The 18,665-nt window shown below is 47.3% G+C and overlaps 1 protein-coding gene across 4 annotated transcripts in view; it reads right to left on the reverse strand.

Moving 5' to 3' along the window:
- Window positions 1-210: 210 nt before the first annotated feature.
- Window positions 211-18,665, reverse strand: part of LOC107144743 (core histone macro-H2A.1) — a 53,363-nt gene continuing 34,908 nt past the window's right edge. For 2 of the 4 annotated variants that reach the window (XM_015488582.2, XM_015488581.2), the window contains exons 5-8: window positions 15,140-15,230; window positions 10,538-10,627; window positions 8,106-8,280; window positions 211-972 (exon numbers count right to left, since the gene is read on the reverse strand). In XM_015488582.2, coding sequence (XP_015344068.1) covers window positions 807-972; window positions 8,106-8,280; window positions 10,538-10,627; window positions 15,140-15,230 — 522 coding nt within the window. In that variant the 3' untranslated portion in view covers window positions 211-806. Of the gene's footprint in view, window positions 973-8,105; window positions 8,281-10,537; window positions 10,628-15,139; window positions 15,231-16,961; window positions 17,062-18,665 lie in introns of all 4 variants that reach the window. The other 2 variants (XM_015488580.2, XM_015488579.2) reach the window with 1 other exon arrangement.

The following is an 18,665-nucleotide window of genomic DNA, read 5'->3' on the forward strand; positions in this document are numbered from 1 at the left end:
AATAACAGGACCTGCCTTACCGTGTCATTATAAGTGGCAAATGGTACCCTGAGCTCTAGCCTGCCATTCGCCCCTAACGTGGCTATAGGTACATTCCCAAGAAGAGACTTTACATGAATCCTCTGCAAATTACCAGGGGCCAGCAGATGGTCCCTGCCCACCACCCTTACAGCTCACAGGTATAATAACTTGAAACATGCCAGTCGCAACAACAGTTTAACATTTTACTAAATCAATTCACACAAATTCCAAATTGCAAATATAATTAAGGACAAAGATTCTGTTCTGCCTTTTAAATCTGTCATTTTCAAATCCATCATTAAGACAAAAAGTAAACAAAAATTAGGTCTGTTGCAAATTCATGATTTTTTTCTTCTGAGGAAAAAAAAGAACAATATAGTAAAAAGAACGCCACTGGGTGTACAATAGAGCACCACGACACACGGTTACAAATGGGGCTTCCTGGCTTCTGCGACATGTAAAAGGGACTGTTCTCCCCACTGCTCTGCGTCAATCAGAATTTCATTAAAATAAAACTATAATATCTCCTAGGTTACTCTAAGTCAGACACGGTCTGCAACACAGTGCTTAACAACAGTAATGCCAACTATCAGTGCTAACGTAAAACATTTTAGAAGGTCAAAAACAATTAAACTGGAAACCAAAACCTTATTTTCCCTAGATGAGCAAAACTGAAAAAAAAGGGTTCCTGCCTCCCAGTAAGCGTGAAGGGGAATTTTTTTCTTTATTTTCTTTCAAATTGGAGGCAGGGGACACGCTGTGGGCTGGTCCTGGAGTTCTTCAGCCTAGTTGGCGTCCAGCTTGGCCATTTCCTGCACGTAGATGCCTATACTCTCACTGTCAAAAAGCACGAAGTACACTGTTTTGATGGAGGAGGACATGGTGGACACGAAGTAATTGGAGATGGCCTTCAGAATCAGCTGGGCTGCCGTCTGCTTCGGGAACCCGTTCCTACAGGATAGAAAGCAGGCAATCAGCAACCAGGTGGCCACAGTGGTCCTCCTGTGGGTCTTCTCCTGCAGAAGGTCCTCAAGACCATCTGAGCATCTTGCCCCATGTTGTGTCAGTGTTCACTGAGCCCTGTGGCTGCTTGTACATGGGTATGAGAAACCCCAGTACCCTAAAGACTGGGGGCAGGCGGCAGGCAGAGCACTGTGTGGCACAGGAGAGTGCACTGTGTGCCTCCCAAGAAGCAGGCACCCAGGTCTTCTGAAAGACAACCAGCAAGTGGCAGGACAGTGTTTTGTGATGTGCATTAAGCTTTCCAGGGGTGGCACAAACCCTGCTTCTTTTTCCCACCGTCCCTGCCTCTAGTGCTGTCCCTAAGCCACACAGCTAAAGTGGGTGCCATCCCTGAAGAAGGCTGGAGGTTCTCTGGGAAGGTGCTGACCTCATCCACACATGCAGGATGATCTCTTTACACCAGCCTTTAGATTCAAGGCTGCAAGAGCCACTGTCCCAGAATCTAGCCTCCAAAACACATCAGCCAGTGTCACCCCAGAGGCCAGGCATTAGGAGCTAAGAGCACAGAAGAGCTCTAGGCTGAATGAGCTTCTCATCCCAGAGTCTCCATGCATTTCCATTTAAAGTAAATGTCACGTGGGGAGGCAGGGGCTCAGAATTTAAGATGAACTCAGGATGGGGAAGATTGATACTCACTGTTCTGTGTGTGTCTAAGGCTGTTCCTAGTTAACACTGTGTACACATGATCCAGGGCACCCCGAGGAAGGTGACAGTTACCAGATAGCTGGCCTGGTCTGGTGGAAATAACCAGGACTTGGAGGCAGGCCCTGGATTCAAATCCTCTGCTGACTATGTTTTATGGTTAAGGATACTGAGGGCGAGAGTCTGGGGCCAGCTTTAGGGGGATTTCTTTGCTCACTGGAAGATTGACAACTGAGCCCATGGACACACAAGCATCTGAAATGATGGGCCAGCCTGTCTCTGCTGGTCACCTCCTTCAGGTAGGGTGCCTGCTAGCAGGTAGGCAAATTTTCAAACACGAGACAGGAATTTGTTACAGCACTTTTAGCCTCACTTGTTGCATGCCAGTGAGTTTTGAACCATCTAGTGATCCCTTGGAGAGCCACAAACATCTTACTATCAGTGCTCAGAGCCTTGCATGCTCACAAAACTGTTCTGTGACTTGCTTTTGATAAAACATGGCTTCATCCACAGCTTGAATGGTGGCAGGGACATGTAGGGAGAGGGTTTTCTTTTATTTTGGGGGTACCAGGGATTGAACCCAGGGTTTACACATGCTAGGGAAGTGAGGGAAAAGGGCCTTGATGAGAGTGGGCAGGTCACTTGTCTGTCACCCATGCCCACTCTCAGATCTGAAAGCTCAGCCAGGCACAGCTGCCATGACCATTTTCACAGGCAGCAAGGAGCACACGGGCTAGGTTATTTGGAACAAGACACAAAGGCTAGACTGTCTGGGAATTGCTGGGGGAGGTGAATGTGACCTTTCATTCGAGGAGCATCTTCCCAGCTGTGCAGGCTGCTTCCAGCTGTGGCTGGGCTCCTGTGTCCTGCTGCAGACTATACTGGAGCCAAGGGAAGGATATGGGCTTTTGAAGTGGGCTGAGCTTGGATGTGTGGAGACTGATAGCACTGTGAGGAGCTGTTCTCTGCATGTACTCTGCAAGCTCTGCACTCTCCAACGACAGTGCCTTCCTGCCTATCTCCCCTCATACCTCCACAGGTGAACTGGGCTGAGGGAAGGCATGTATAACTATCTGGAGTGGCAGTCTGTGGTATAGCCCAAGAGTTATGGCCCGTCTCCTTCTGTCTGCTCAGCCTGGCTTGTGTGGCCCTGGGACAAGGCTGCAGCCCTAAGGCCTCCCAGCAACTGGTCTGCCTGGGCCACTGCAGCTATAGTCTTAGCTCTCCCAAGCTGGGTAAGATGTGGTTGATATAGGCACACACAGAAAATGTGGCCCTGGGCCCCTGTGACGGGGAGGCCCACAGTTCTCCATGGAGCACAAAAAGTATTCCAGTCACTCATGTTGGCCTAGCAATTTCTCACACAGAGCCTCTATGGCTCTGCAATCCTCTGTGTTAGACCCCTGAAAATGGGTTTGTGACTTTTAGTGAGGGATGTTCTTTCCTATTCTTCTACATCAAAGTTCTCAAACTACAGCCGGCACCAGAATCATGAAGAGTCTGCTGGAACAGCTTGCTGAGTTTCTGATCTTGCACATCTGGGCACCACACTTTGAGAACCCCTGTTCTACACATGGCCAGCATGGATTTTTAATCTGAGCTTACAAAGTAGGCCCAAAGGTTAAGGATGCACAACTGGGGAAAAAGGTATGGAACAGAGGTTTGGACCTGCAGGGCCCTCACAGTACCTTTCTGCTAACGGAGAGCAGGCTATTCTGTCAGGATGTGCCAGGCCTTGTCCTTAAAGGTTAATTTTGGGTGAACATGAATCAGGTTTTTTTTGTAGGAAAACTCTTGCTGACGAAACCATAACCTAAAGCAGGAGCCCCTCCATGAGACTGTGGCTGCTCTGGACCATGCAGGCTGCCAGGAAGGAATGGCAAAGAAGATGGCCTTCCTGAAGTTTTCAGGCAGGAACCCCAACTGTTTCCTATTTCTACAATTAGAAGCATTTATAACAAATTGGAAGTTGTCAGATGCTCTCAGTGCTTTATATACCCAGCCCTGCACCCTCAAAACAGGGGCAGCCGGGGCATGGCTCAGATGCACAGATGCCCTGACAGCCCCACCCCTCCAGGCCAGAGAAGCAAAGCAGCGAAGAGCTCAGGAGTTCCTGGTGCCAACATGGATCTGAGTGCCCATGTGTGCTGGGGCCTGGTCTCTGTCCCATGAAATGGAGAACATGGAGTATGGAAGAAGCTGGTATGTTCACTTACCAGGGAGGTGCAGTCCTCATTTAGAAGCTAGTGGTCTCTGGGGATCCTCTCTAAGGCTCACCCAGTGAACTGCCCTCCACCCCAGGCCTTGTGACAGGGTATTTTTTTGCCGTTGTAATCACCCTGTGCTAACAACGTTGACCTCAGGCCCCCAGAGAGAAGCCCTTCAACCTGCAATGCCCTGTCTTCTTGGAGGGCTGTGGGCCTGGTTGGTGGCCTGTCACAGCACAGTACATCACAGGCTTCCTGGTGCAGTGCCACCCCACTGAGCCCCTTCTGGGAGCAACGTGCCTCCTGGCTTTTCTCATCTTTGGCTCCTTGGCTAGCTGGGTTCCCTTGCAGGTCACATATCCTTCTAAATAGGGCCCTTCCTGCTTGGCCAGGTCTACCTCCTCGGCTCAGGCTGACTACCTCTGTGACAGTCACCTGCCCTGTGGACTGTTTGCCCTTCAGAAGAGATGGGATGCCACAGAGCAGGTGAACGTAAAGGGCTTCTGCTCCAGAGTCAGACTGGGTTTGACCCAGCTGCCCTCAGGCTGGGAGTGATCTTCTCTAAGCATCAGTTTCCTCAACTGGTTATACACCATGGGGAAGAGCATGCTGGGGCCACCACCAGTCCCACCCGTATGTATGCCCCTCTCTATAGCCCTGCCCTGTGCTCATGGCATGCACTTCCAGCACGCAGGGCTAGGCCTTGACTACCCCTCCCCCAGCTCCTAAAGCCATGTCTGAGTGTCCCTTGGCATCATTCCAGTTGTTTCTGGAACAGCCTTTGCTCAGAGTCCTAGCCCCTGTTTCCCTAGGCTGGTGCCAGGGGAGCCCATGCTGTCAGGGTCTGGTGTAGTCCTGGCTCGGCCTGCTCAGCAGTGGTTGGGGCACACACAGGACCCCTGTCCTACTTGGACATGCAGGGACGCTGGGTTCACAAGGGCTGCTCCTCTTACTCTGTTAAGCTCTCTCCCAGTGTGGAGCATCGCTGGCACCCTGTTGAGATCTCACCTCCAGGGAAAAAATGTGAGGAGCAGATCAGTTAGGGACACCTGGGATTCACAAAGAGCAGCTCCATCCAGGGATGAAGGCTCCAAGCAGATGTCCTGGAGGGACAGATGGGAGTTGGCCATTGATGCTGGGTAGGGCAGAGGCAGACTGTCTTCCTGCTGGGCCAACCCAGTCTGATCATCTTGGCTATCTGGGAGATGGGAAGGGCGGAGGTCTTGGAAGCCTCGCTGTCACCCCACGTGTGGATCACTGCTGCTAGAACAGGTTCTGTCCTGCGCTGCTGCTTCTGGTCTTTACTGTCCTCCCAGCTCTGAACTCAGTGATGGCCTGACTGTATGAATTTCCCCCACCCTGAGGTGAAGACCAGGTGAATCATCAACTGACAGCAGTGGTGTCCAGAAGGGCTGATGGGTCCTCTGTATTCAGGCAGCCCAAGGATGGCCTCTACCATTTCTCACCTGGGCTCACAAATCAGCTGATGGGGAATTTCTGCCAGCTCAGAGGCTTGGCATTGGTTTCTGCCCTTTCTCTTTAAAGTCAAAGATGAGGGGCAAGGAGGCTGAAGGCCAGGTCATGTGGAGGTGGAATCAGGCAGAGCCTGCAGGCAGGGCACCAGGGTTGCCTAGGGCGTAGGCCTTGGAGCCAGCAGCCTCCCGCAGAACCTGGCTCTGCATGGTCCTCAACCTGGTGACCTCAGGGGAGTTATTTAGCTAAGCTTCAGGTACTTTGCCTTTAAATGGACATAGTGACATGTCGCCTCTTGGGGTTGCTGTGTGACAGTATAGCTAAAGGCTTTACCACAGTGCCAGGGGCTCTGTGAATCCTCATAAATTGTAGGTTGAAAAACACAAAGGGAGCTTTCCTTTTAAGCTATAAATCTAGGGAAAGTTTAATCAGAGCCCCCAAACTGGCCCTTCCCTATGTGCGCTCAGCAAGGGTTACCTCCTAAGGTCAAAGAGCTGAGATGCAGGGCTGTCCACTGGTATTGTGATTAAAATGGCTTAGGCCAGGGTTGCACATTTGCCTTCATTGAGGCTGAGGAGCTGGAGGCTGATGGCCTCCACGAGAGAAAGTGACCCTGGCTCTTGACCATGTTTGTATTTCTATTGTTTTAGTTCCAATGTGACTTTTGTTCCAGAGACACTGGATGCCACAGATGAGCCGTCTTATTTCCCTTGGAACCCCCTGATTTACTGCTGGCCCTGGTGTAATCCCATTCTTTCCTCATGAAAAGGAGGGCAGCTGTCTCCCAGGCTGCAGCAAGGTCTGCCTGACAGATGTGGCTCAGGGAGCCCCACACGTGTGCTGCCTTTGGCATTCTGCCCTCTTAAAAGCTTTAGATTGATTATTTTTAAAAACTTTTTACTCCATGAAAAATGTAAATAAGTTTGTAATAACAGATGCTCTTTTATGGGAATTACTTTTATGCTTCAATTAAAAATTTCCCAATAGCCATATGAAAGAGCGTGAAATTATTACCGCCAATAAAGGTTCCTATTGCCTTGCTCTTCGGAAGCACCTTTCATCAGGGTAGATCAAAGTGCATCCGAAGCACTAATTAACTGAGCCACAGAACCATCTGTGAGGAAAGGTAATCCCTATGGCCTGACTTGAGGTTAAGGCAGGCCAGAAACAGAGAGGTTGATTCACTTACCAAAGGTTACACAGTACCATGCTGGCAACCCCTACCCCGCCAGTCAAAAAAAAAAAAAAAAAAGGCCTTGTGTAAGAAATGGGGGAATGAGAAGGTGGGAGAAGCAAGGAGTATGGTTACTCAAGCTCTGACCCAGAAACATTTAAGAGAAAAATGGTTTTGAATCCACTTTGGGACTGGCCTTAGCACCTATAATGCAGCTCCATCACTCAAGGGAAAGTTGAGCTGCTGAGTGCTTGCTGACTAAATTATGAAGGATGCTTGTCTTTGCCAGGTGCTCTTAGAGCCAATCAAAAGGGCTTTTAGATATTTTAACTCTGCTAGCCTTTGATTTCAATGTGTATTTAAATGGTATTGACTTTTTAAAAGATATTTCATGTATGCTTTTGGTAAAAAAAGGGACTAGAATGAAGTATAGTCACTGAAAATAAAGATGGCCGTCCAAACAGTAGGAAAGCGAGTGGAGTCGGCAGCTCTCCACAGTGCATTTCTGGAGGTGTAGTTGAGTGTGGAGTGTGCATGCGTGCATGCATGGGCGCAGGTGCGTTTGCTTGTCTTCTGCTCAGGAACCCTCCTGGCGCCCCATCCACACACCATGGAGCTGTTGTCTCCAGCCTCCTTCAGCCAAGAGGCCTGAGGAGATGCCGCCCCAATCTCAGAGGTGGCATTCTCCTGACCACGGACCCTGTGTCACAGCAGGTTTCTTAAAGCACTCTCCCTCTAAAAACTCCTTCAGCTTTCCGAACACCCTGAGACGTTACATGGAGTGGGGTTGGGGAAGGGGGTGATTACTAATTACACCTGTTTTCAGAGTGGGGGTTCATTTATATGCTGTGAATCAGCTGGTGAGTGGCCAATTCCAGGCCTGGCCCCCAAGTCACAGTGCAGCACTGCCCTGTCAGAAAACCGAGAGGCTACTTGTTGGTCTGGGAGTGTGTGGCCAGGGAGGCTGTGGGGGTGCAGCTGAGGCCTATCTGCATCCTTAGCTGCTAAAGACTAAACTCCTCCAGTGGTGGCCCTCTGGGTTGTCTCAGGGGCAATCATGCTGCTCCTATAGGCCTTGGCGAGTCTACCTGGGGATAACTTGAAGGCTGGGAGGTGGAGCAGAGCGGGTCATCGGATCACCTAGAGCAGCAGGACAGGAGAGGAAGGGGCTTTGGGAATAAAAGAACAGAGATAAAGGGCTTTGCCCAAGGCTGTGGTAGCTTGGGGGCAGAATTATTGCTTTTAACCTGCTTATTATAAGAAGATCACAATCTTAGTACTCCTATGTCCACACCTCCCATCCTCTCCACCTTAATCACCTCTGTGATGACATTTGCTATCATAATTCAAGTTTCATAGTGTCCTGGGGTCTGTCTCTCTGTGATTGCTCAGTTGCCCTTGCTATTGATTAACATTGGCATTCTTCCCTTTCTCATGCTCTGGTCTCCTTGACCAAAGCAAGGTCTGAAGCAGCCTCAGGAGGCCTTGTCCACAATGACAGTGTCACAATTAGGGGTCACAGAGAAATACAGCCACGACTGACATGATGACAAGAGTGCCCATACCTGCCGCTGCCAATAGATGGAAATGCAATAGATTTCAGCTTCTTATCATCGGCCAGGGCCAAGCAGTTTTTCACGGTTTTTTCCAGAAGTTCTTCACACTTGTCTGCACCCCAGACTGGACTATTACAGTGGATCACAAACTTCGCAGGCAGGCCATGGCCTGCACTGACAGCAGCTGGAGGGGACAAGACAGAGTGCACATCACAAGATGCCAAACACAAGCCTGCTCTTCGCTTAAAGCATGCATTCCCCGGGCCTCTGCTGGCCTGTGTCCACAGAGGAAGGCAGCTGTCTGTGGGGTGGCAATTCTAGCATCAGCACAAGCTGGAAACTGCTTATCCCTTGGTCTCCTCATTTGGGGGTGGTCAAGCAAAACCCACCCCTAGAAAGCTGGCACTGGATGTGTGCCCACCAAAGTTTTAGCCCAGACTGTAGTGAGCACTGCCTCAGAAGCATGCCGGATGTCTGGGCTCTATCCATCTAATGCGACCCAATGTGTCAGAATTTTGCAATGACTATGATTTATCTCTACGTCTTCCAGACACCATTCAAGATAAGCCTGCTAGGAGAGAGTGTTAAGCAACATGATCCCCTCTCTGTGGCCATCCTTCATGCATGACTGACCCTGCCTACTTGTGGCAGACCATGATAAGGGCGCTAAGATGCAACTTTTCCTGTGCCTGGAGGAGGAGCCCATCTCCAAGTACTCATCTCCTCAGAGATCCACCTTTCCCTTGTTAGATCTAGGGACTCACATCTGCCATATACAGGAGCAGCGATGAGCCTGTTCCTTTCTCCCATCCATAACATGCTCCATAAAGAAGGTGGCTCCAGGGCCAGCATGTCTGACAGGTTCTGTGTGCTAATGTCTCCAACCCACTGCTACAGTAAATACCCAAACATCTTGGTTTGATATGTATATATGTTTGGTATGTCCAAAACCCACTTTGAGGAATACCTGTCAGCATTGTCCAAGGGGTATGGGTTAAGATTGTAGCACTAGGAGACACAGGAGAAGTGATCTGTGGATAGCATTGCACTGTGCTGTAGAAATAGCTCTAAACTAACAAAAGTGGGGTCTGGGTGTGAGTCTTGGTTCAGCTTGCTGACCCTACAGAAACTTATGATTAGGAGGCTTAACTCACTGGTTTGTCCATATTTGAAGTCACTGCTAAATTATGCATGGACGGCTGGAAAGAAACATGCTAACAGATTATCTCCAGGCAGTGGAGCAGGAGTACATTTTGTTTTCTTCTTTATAATTTTTATAATATTTTCTAAAACAGCTCTTATATATAAGAACAAAATGTATTATTATTAAGTAAAATTATCTTGAACCATGCTAAATCTAATGTGTTTGCCTCAGCTGTGGCTCTCTGTGTGTGGGGGCAAATGTGGAGGGCCACAAGTGGGGCTCAAACAGGAGCACTGGGGGGGAAAGTCTATGGGCTGATACTGGCAGGGCCTGGGAAGGGGAAAGACCAGCAGCTTGTGGCTGGGTAGCTAATGCTGTGTGTGCACTTCCTTGTGCAACATGGAACTTTGGTGCAACAGTAACTTAAGTTACTGCTCTGCCTGTCATGCCCCTTATATGCAGATCAGAAATGGCAGAGCAAAGGTGAGACTCAGGTCAGCAAAGGGAATGCTGCTCCTTCACTCAGATCAGGCCTCGAGACTAGCCCAGGATGGGGGTCATGTGCAGTCACTGGGGAGAGAGGGCCAAGGCCTCGTTGGCCAGCTGACAGAGAGCCTGTGTGGACATCATGTAGTAATTACTGATGTCCATATTGAGTTAAGATTCACTTTAAATATACAAGCAGGATTTACTGATAGAATGGGTCCTTAATAAAAGAAAATTGGAGTCCAAAGTGCACGGACTCAGGAGGCCACTGTCCTGCATGCCCGACTGATCACCTAAAATTCTAAAATTCAGGCATGCAGCTGTGGGAAATACTCTGCCTCTAGATTTAAGCAATGTTTCTGCCCATGTCAGGCTCAAAGTAATTTTATTCCCTCTCCCATCAGGAATGGCAAATTAGAAATATGTATTTCTATGTTTCCCACTAAAAACACAGGTGGTTGGGTGAAAATTATTAATTTGCATCTGCCACCAGCAATTGTTGCAGATGGTTCATTATCACTGTCTAGAATTCCCAGTTTGTAGATTTGCCAAACTCAGTTTCTGTAATTCCTTAAAATTTGATGCCAAGCTTATAAGAGCTATTAACTTTTTTTTTTTAATTGCAAAGGTGAGTTTCACAAACCTTAAGCTCCCCTGACAATTTGCATGTGATAAATCTCTAAGTGGTAATCCTTATAGGGCCCTCGCCCCGGGAGATATATTTGCACTGCCACTCACCTCTGAACTCTAAGTCATCTCCCCAACATAGCATGTGACACACCAAATGAGCACAACAGCTTCCCCACCTCACCTCCAGCTACTTCCAAGGGCCCGTTCTTTTTCCGAAGTTCCAGAACAGCTTCCACAAACTCCTTGCCACCCTTCTTCTCCAGCGTGTTTCCTAGACAAGGACAGGGTAGGATCAGAGTGCCATCCTGTGCCTGCAGCACACATAGACACTTAGCATGTCAGGTGATTACGTACTTTAAATGATCTGACCAGCTAAATTTCCATAAGGCTGCAAAACAGGAACTACGCGTTGGCTCAGTCAGGAAAGTGAAATTTAGAAGGGATTTATCATGGGCCAATTACCACCCTGGCACTGCGGCCTCTACTCACATCTCTCCTGCCCCTTATTTGGATCTGCCTCAGTGATGCTGCCAGAGGTGTGAAGATGCCTGTTCTGCATGCTTTACATAGGCACAGAGCCCAGTTGGCACTGACTTCCAAGGTGGCTGCCTGCCCTAGGTTTTCTTCTATGTCTCTGGGGAGAAGCCCCAAATAAGGAGGTCTGTGAAGCAGGAGACCATGCCCCTATCGAGCAGCCACCTCTCCTCTTGGCAGGAGGCCCAGAAAAAAAGTGTTCATATTTGGCCCCCTTTGGACTAACATTGCATGCTTAGTTTCTATTTTGCAGCTTTGGTGTAATATGTGAATAAAAAAAAAAAAGGCCTCAGACAGTATTTTCTTAATTACACTAACGATTCAGAATCGTTTTAGGGAAAGGAGGGTAACATCAGAAACAGAGCTTAAAGATGAACTGGGTTGTATAAAAGTTTGAAAAGAAGGCTAACTGCTCAAGATCAAATTTGAAACAACAAAATATGGTGCTTTTAAGAATCGGGGTGCTTGCTAAGTGATCATTTACATCTATGAAAGTCAAGTTCTCAAACCAGGTCACCAACACCTGTAAGAACTTTGGGTTAACATCTCACGTGGGCTAAAAAGCAGCAAAATTAGTGACAATATCACCCTTTAATGTTTGGCCAGAATGGGGTCTGATTCTTCCTTAAGCTCTGTTTCCTTAGTTTTGCACATTTTAAAGTACTTTTCCTCACATGAGGATAATATACTCCCCTTAAGATTCACCATATGTCTTGGAAAATTCAAGGTGTATCTGGTGTGATTCTGGTAAGGAGGGTCAAAGTATATCAGAATGCACCAGCCCCAGCTCTCTTTGGATTCACTGGGTAATGATGGATTATATCTATTTATCTTAGCAAAACCTGCCTCATTCACAGGCTTGTTCTGCAGAGGTGAATCAACCCCAGGAAGTGTCTGGAAAGGAAAGCAAACAGCTTGGGCACTGTCACAAATAAGACAGAACCAGGGATGATGGCAGGAACTGAACCTGTTGCCGCCCTGCTGCAGGAAGTCAGGGGTTCGAGAATGAGCATGACTAGCAGCCCCCTGCCTGTGGGAGACTCTTGGCGATCTGAGGGCTAGGTTTCCAAAGGAATAAACTTTGGATCCTGTGTCACTTATCATTAACTCAGACTGCTCTTATCCCTTTGTCCTGAAAAGCAGCAGAAGCTTTACATGGCAGGTGTCACAATGTCACATCCAGAGACTGTCACCTGCTGCTGCATGTCTGTAATAAAGTTAAATGTCAGGGGTGGCAGCTGAATGAGCCATGTGCCTGAGGGAGCAGGTTCTGGGCCTCCTGGCCCAAACTCCACCCATCAGGAAGCAGATACTTTGGAAGACTGGGTTCTAGCCTGGGCAGGCTTTATTCCTTCTGAGGTTTGTCCTAGCTGGGACAGGGTCAGTGAGGGATGTGGGACTTGACCTTGGGCCCAGGTTACTTGTGAGACCCCAATACAGGAGTGCAAATCAGCTGGATCCCAAGACTAGTTTTCCCCTTTAGCCCATTCTCAAGCTTGGGGAGATGGGGTGACAAATATGCCACAGGCTGGATTATTTAAGGTTCTCATTCTCTATCATATCTACCATTTTGTAAAAACTGGGAAATTTGGAAAATAAAACAAGATCAGCACTGTATTCATAAAGACTTTCTGAAGTACAAAATATTTCCTAAGAAAATGGGCTGATTTTTAATTAAAGGTGTTTTATCTTAGGAAGAGTGTTTACTTTAAAATTTTTACTTATAATTAAATATTGCTTTAATTAGAAGTGAAATTGCAAGTTAAAATACACTTAATGCATTTCCCAAACTTAAAAAAAACTGAACCCTAGATTGCAGGCAATCAACCCAGTCAGGACTTGACTCCTACACACACATATGTATGCACATGTTCATGTAGACACACGTGTACTTTTTAACAAGAAACAGGCCCATTTTCAACCATATTGTCAACACTCTTAATGTAAGACTCTTGCTTTTTAGGCTTAACTTCAGGGTTAATCATAAAGCAATTGGCTTATTTGCCCCCAAGCATAAACATGTGTTACTCCCATGAGAACAAGAACATTATTTCATGCTTAGAAAGCAGGCATAAGTATCAGTGTTCAAAACAGCCTAAGCGAAAATTTAGGCTTGGGCAAATGTCAGGCTAAGCCTGTGGTCTATTTCACTGTTAGAAAGAACTTTTGATGGGTAAAAGTTAATCACTGGGGCTAAGCATTCCTGCACTCGAATTCCTTCTTCCAGCAGTCTTGGGACTCAGGAATTCACACCGAAAATGAAAAGTGGAGTGGTTGCTTCCCTAGCTTCCTCTTTTCCCCTCTCACACATCAAGGTGGGAGCTGGAACCAATTGAGGCCATGTATGAATCTGGTTGATGGTTGTTTTGGGATTATACGAGACATCTGGGGTCAGTTCTAGTTTGGACTGGGTTGCCAGGCACAGCAAGCACAGAGGTGGGCTTTGGAAGACTGGGTTCCAGCCCTGGCAGGCTTTATTCCTTCTGAGGTTTGTCCTAGCTAGGACAGTGTCAGTGAGGGATATGGGGCTTGACCTTGGGCCCAGGTTACTTCCTGACCCTACGATACTGGTGCCTGGGCAAGCATGACAGAGGTAAATAAAGCATTAGCAACATTGTTAATCCGAGTCCAGCCCCACTGACAGCTCAGAAAGGACTGGGCTTTTTAGGGGCCTGTGTCCTAGCTGGGTGCCACCCTGTCTCAAAGCCTCCAGCTCTCCCCCAGGCCTGGATAATCCTGCTTAACATAGCCTTCCGTGGGCCACAGCAGGTTGACCAATTTTCTCCTCTCCTTGGGCCTGGGTGAGATCCTCTTGCCCAGGGAGCTTCATAATTTCCATTATCAAATGCTCTGGATGGCAGGATGAACACTGGCCTTTGTTCCCCCCAGCTAAAAAAAGGACTAGCCCTTTGCTGTTCATTTATTTATTTTTCTCCATATAAGTACTTCCCTCTGATCAAGTTTTAATTTGGTTAAGAAAAGAAGCATCTTTCTCTTAAGCTCCCTGTCTTAAGAGCTATTAAACTCCTCTAAAATCTTATGAAAGCAGAGTTTATTTTAATTGCCTACAGTCTGACTTCACTTTGGCCTTGGCACAGATGGCAAATCCCGACTTTCTCATCCAGTTTGTCCATCCATGTCTGAAGTCCAAAATGCTCAGGACAGCAAAGAGCCTAAATCCTGTGGTCCGGGTAAGACTGAATGGCTCCTCTGCTAGTGACACTGAACAGAACTGGGCAGCCACAGGGTTCTGTGCTATTGTATATCTAGTGTCCAGGATTCAGCAAAGTCCTAAGTTCCTCATCTGTCATAATGACTGTACTTGGCACTTGTCAGGAATGTCACTGTTCTCTTTGGAAGCTGTATTTGAATACTGAGAATGCTGTTCTCAGGCCCAGCAAATGTATATATAAATCACATCTGCAATCAGAGGGAGACCATGCAGCAAGCACCAGTCACAAGACAGACACCAGACAAGGCACTCTGCCTACAGTTCATGTAATTCTTATTATTACCAGTTATGGAAACTGAGGTATCCAGGAGTTAAGTGGCTTTCCTGGGCCCCATAATAACCAGAAGATGTTAAGGCTAAGATTCAAGTTACTTCTAGCTAGAAATTAATTTGGGGATTACCATCGGATGCCTCATTACATAAGCCCTTCAGCATTATTGGAGAAGGGCCTTGATGCCCACACTGTGAATCCACTGCCACAGGATGTGCCTCCTCAGTGCTCTCTGCCTTGGCCACACTTAGCTAGTAAGCATGCAGGGGAGGAAACCTACATTGGGTTGCCAGCTGCCAGAGGAGAGGAAGGTGCCTTCTGGATCTAGAATAGCTGTCTAGGGACTTCTCATCATAAGTGAGGTGGTTTTCATACCCCTTGTCCACTCTTTACAGGGCACAGAAGTGGTCTTAGAAGCATGCGGCCCATCTCACCAAATCCTCCCTAAGATCTCTATGAACCCAGTCTCCAACAAAGCTGTGCCTCAGGAAGTAAGGGAAGAAATGATGCTGCTGAGCCAGTTTACAAACCAGAAGTGCCCACTGGTGAGCTGCATGATGCACCCTGGCTGACAGCTAGCTGTATTTCTCTGGTTCACAACCCAGGGACGGGAGGCCTTGGGAAGGTCAGGACAGCTGGAAGTGTGAAATGAATGCAGCCCTGCATAGCTGTCAAAGGATCAAGCTGTCTGCGGCGGCCGACTGACCATGCACACACACACTCGGCAGCACCCGGCTAGGCATTACCTACTTCACCACCGATGTAGAAGTCAGTGTTTGTCGGGTGAACGACAGCATCACTGTCGATCGAGGCAATGTCAGCCTGTACAACTTGCAACTATAACAGGTAAACAAATGTAGATCAACTGTGTTGGACCGAGACCCACGCACAGGCACATTTACTAATGCCCCAATGGCAGGGCTGTCCTACCTGGTCGATTCCAACATATGAGCCCAGGGGGCAATCAGTCCACGCAGTGTGCGCACATGTGGATGGGGGTAAGGACAGGAGGAGGAGGAGGAATATCAAATGTGACATGTTTAAATTAAACATTTGAATGACAAGTCCAAAAAAAGAGAAACACACATGAGATCATTTCCAAAGGTTAAAAGAAATTAAAACAACAAATGCCCCATTTCACTTCGCAAAAGCCTGTAACACTGGCACCCCACTGAGAAGGCTACTAAAACATGGCATCTGCTTTAAAAAAAAATGTGGACCATCAGGCCAACCAAAACAACAAGTTTCTCCATTTAGTCTGCAGTAGTCAACTTGCAGGCTTTGATGTTCATTCTTGTGGCATTCACCATTTTGTCTGCCTTCAAGGGGAAGCTCTCAAAAACCTGAAAACAGTATAGATGTGTGTTCAGGATTGCCTTCATTCCCTCAATGGGTAGAAATACTTTTACAGGCCTGTCTCTTATTCTAGTAAATCTTATTTTTATATATTTAAATATGAAATGTACCTTGAATATTATCTTTGCATTTTTTATTTTTTAGCTTGTGGCTTTTTTAAAGTATTGTGTGAGGCAGTTGGAAAAACAGTTCAAGAAGGACATTTTTATTCTCAGTCCCCACATCTTCAGCCCACTGAAGCCCATGACTTCAGTTTGGTTTGTGTGGAGTGGGCCCAGGCTGGTAATAAGCAATTCTCCTAACAAGGCATCTGCCATCTTTCAAAAGTGGCCACAGCTGGGAGCTAAAGGAACACAAAATACACTGTAGTCAGTGTTAGAATGACAATGTCTCTGTGGGTATCTGCATAGCCTGGCGAGGCTCTCTACCCCTAAGGGGACAAGCGGCTTTAGTGCCCTAAGTTGACAATTCCTTATATGAAAAGATGAAACAGACACAGGACATCTGAGGAGTACCTCTGTGCTTGCCCTAAACTCTCTGCCCTCCTGAGCAGGAGATACCATGGCCCTGAGGCAGTTTCCTTCACAGGAACACATTCAAAGAGATGCTGCCCTTCTATTTCAAATAATTGTCTTGGCCAAATAATTCATTAAGGGGCATTTAGCCATTCAGTATTTTCACTATAGAAAAAGTGGGAGAAGTGTCAGTAGGTGGTAAATTTGGGACAAGCCAATCTGCTTGTAAATGAAAGACAGCTCAGTGGCACACTAATGTAGCGTGTCTTCCTTTTCAAGCTTTGAGTGTCATTCCTCATCAAGGCTTAAATGGAGAAACTATCATTTTGTAGTTACCTGAGACTGTTCAGTTTAAAAAAGAAAAGGAAAAAAGAAAACAAACAAACAAAAAAAAAACACCACGTGTTTAAAAATCCCCCCCAAGTAACCAGCAGTCAGTTTGATCATTATGGAAGAGAATTTAGATGATAAACATTGCAATTGAGGGGAAAGTGGCCAATCACACTCAAGGAAATACATCAGACCATTTCCATTTGGAACAGCTTGAAGTAATATTTAAGGTCTGTACTCGAAGGTCAATCAAGGATTTGAAAATTTGCCTTGACCATTCTGGAGTCTGGGTGGATGAAAGTCTAAATTCTGGGTTCCATAACTTTTCATCTGACAGCTGGTGGTGCCGAACCCCATCCCCAATTACCTAGGTCATCTTTAAGGTCAATGTCAGCATTGGTAGGATTGATTATGGCCTCCACCTCAAAGCCGGCTAAATTACTGATTTCACTGTGAATAAGGTTCAGCTGAAAAGAAAAGCATGAGGTGGGAAATAACAGGAGAGCCTGCAAGTCGCAGAGAAGTGAGCCCTGGACACAGGTGATAGCAGTGGACACTCACAGTGCACTGGGCATGGAGGGAAATAGGGAGGCGCTGGCTAACATGATCCATTTCAATCAGAAGACTCCAATGTCGCTTGGGGTGCTGAAAGGAAGCAAGCTAGGCAGAGTGCTCACAGCTGTGGGGTGACGCCTAGGTCAGAAGGGAAGCACAAGGTATTGGGGGGATTGGCTCTCTTTAGAGGAACTTGTGACCTGGGGACCAAAGTACAGCAGCTGTCAGGACCCAGAATCAGAGTGCTTAGTGCCAGGTGGCACCTGTGACTGTCCTCGCCCCTGGGCACTAGGGCAGTGTGAAAGGGAGTAGTAACTGGCTTGGGTACGCCCCTAGTAGCTTTGCCATTGTCTTCCAAGTGGCTATGGGTCTTTAAGGCTGTCCCATCACTGTGACTGCTGGCTGGTGGGTTCCCCTCCCCTGCTCAGGGGTGGCAAGGAACAAGAGGTCTGTTGTTTAATGACTTAATTTTATTAGTCATGTAATGCTGAAGTTCTGGTGGAACCCAGGAAGAAAACAGCAATGCTCCAGCAGCACAATGTCCTAATAGTTTTCACCTGTTGGTCAGGTCAGAATCCCTAGTTGATGGCTTATGAGCAGTTTCCTTGAGGCTGACCAGCCATCTGGCTCTTTCTGAAGACCCCCTGACTGTCTTCTACACTGCTGTTCTGTTGCCAAGGCAACCCTGAGCCACTGAATAAGAGAGGAGTGAGTTGTGGATTTGGCTGTCCTGGCCCTACTCCTCCCTTCCTTTTCTTCAGATGCAAGTATCTGTAGTAAGTTTGCATGTGCCTGCCCTCTGTCCTTTAATAAAGTTTCTTCAATGATGTAAAGTCCTAACAACTACAAAAAAGTGCAACACCTAAGCAGCCCACAGAGGAGCTGGTGCTCAAACCTACCATGAACCAGGCTGGGAGAGGGATTGTGGCCTGTGGGGCCCAGTGGAGCAGGAGCTCTGGTCCTGGTGCTCACTCGGATAAGAGGCTGTACAGACTCTGGGCAAAGAGGCTCTTGGTAACTGAGCTCTGAGCTGCTGAATTTCCAGGGTCAAGCATTTTGTTAAAAAGAAAACAAACAAACAAAAAAAAACTTGACACTCTATAAGCATGAGAAATATAAAACCACATGTTTGATTCTTAGAAGGAGCCAGATTCTCAAAAAAGGGAACTGATTACTAAAAGTTATTCTTTAGGAGAAAGCAGCTGTACAAATAAATTTGGTTACACAGTTAAGAAAGGACCCCATGTAGTCCCTGTCACAGGGTGGTGGCCCTCATTTTAAGTTAAAAACTCAGAAGAGAGACTAATTTTCTCCATTGGACTTTCTGGGCTGTTGCTCCTGTGCTCAGTACCACAGGCTGATTTAGGGGACACTTATATCCCTGAATCTGGAGGAGGCCTAAGGGGGATCTCAGCAGCTCAAGGCTATGGTGCCAGACAGAGGCACAGAAAAGAGATAATTAGCATAGGGCCAGGCCTGACCATTGCCCTCAAGGAGAAGGGGTATGAGTGGCAGG

This window comes from Marmota marmota, unplaced genomic scaffold, assembly GCF_001458135.2.
Source record: "Marmota marmota marmota unplaced genomic scaffold, marMar, whole genome shotgun sequence".
In the NCBI taxonomy this organism is placed as follows: Eukaryota; Metazoa; Chordata; class Mammalia; order Rodentia; family Sciuridae; genus Marmota; species Marmota marmota.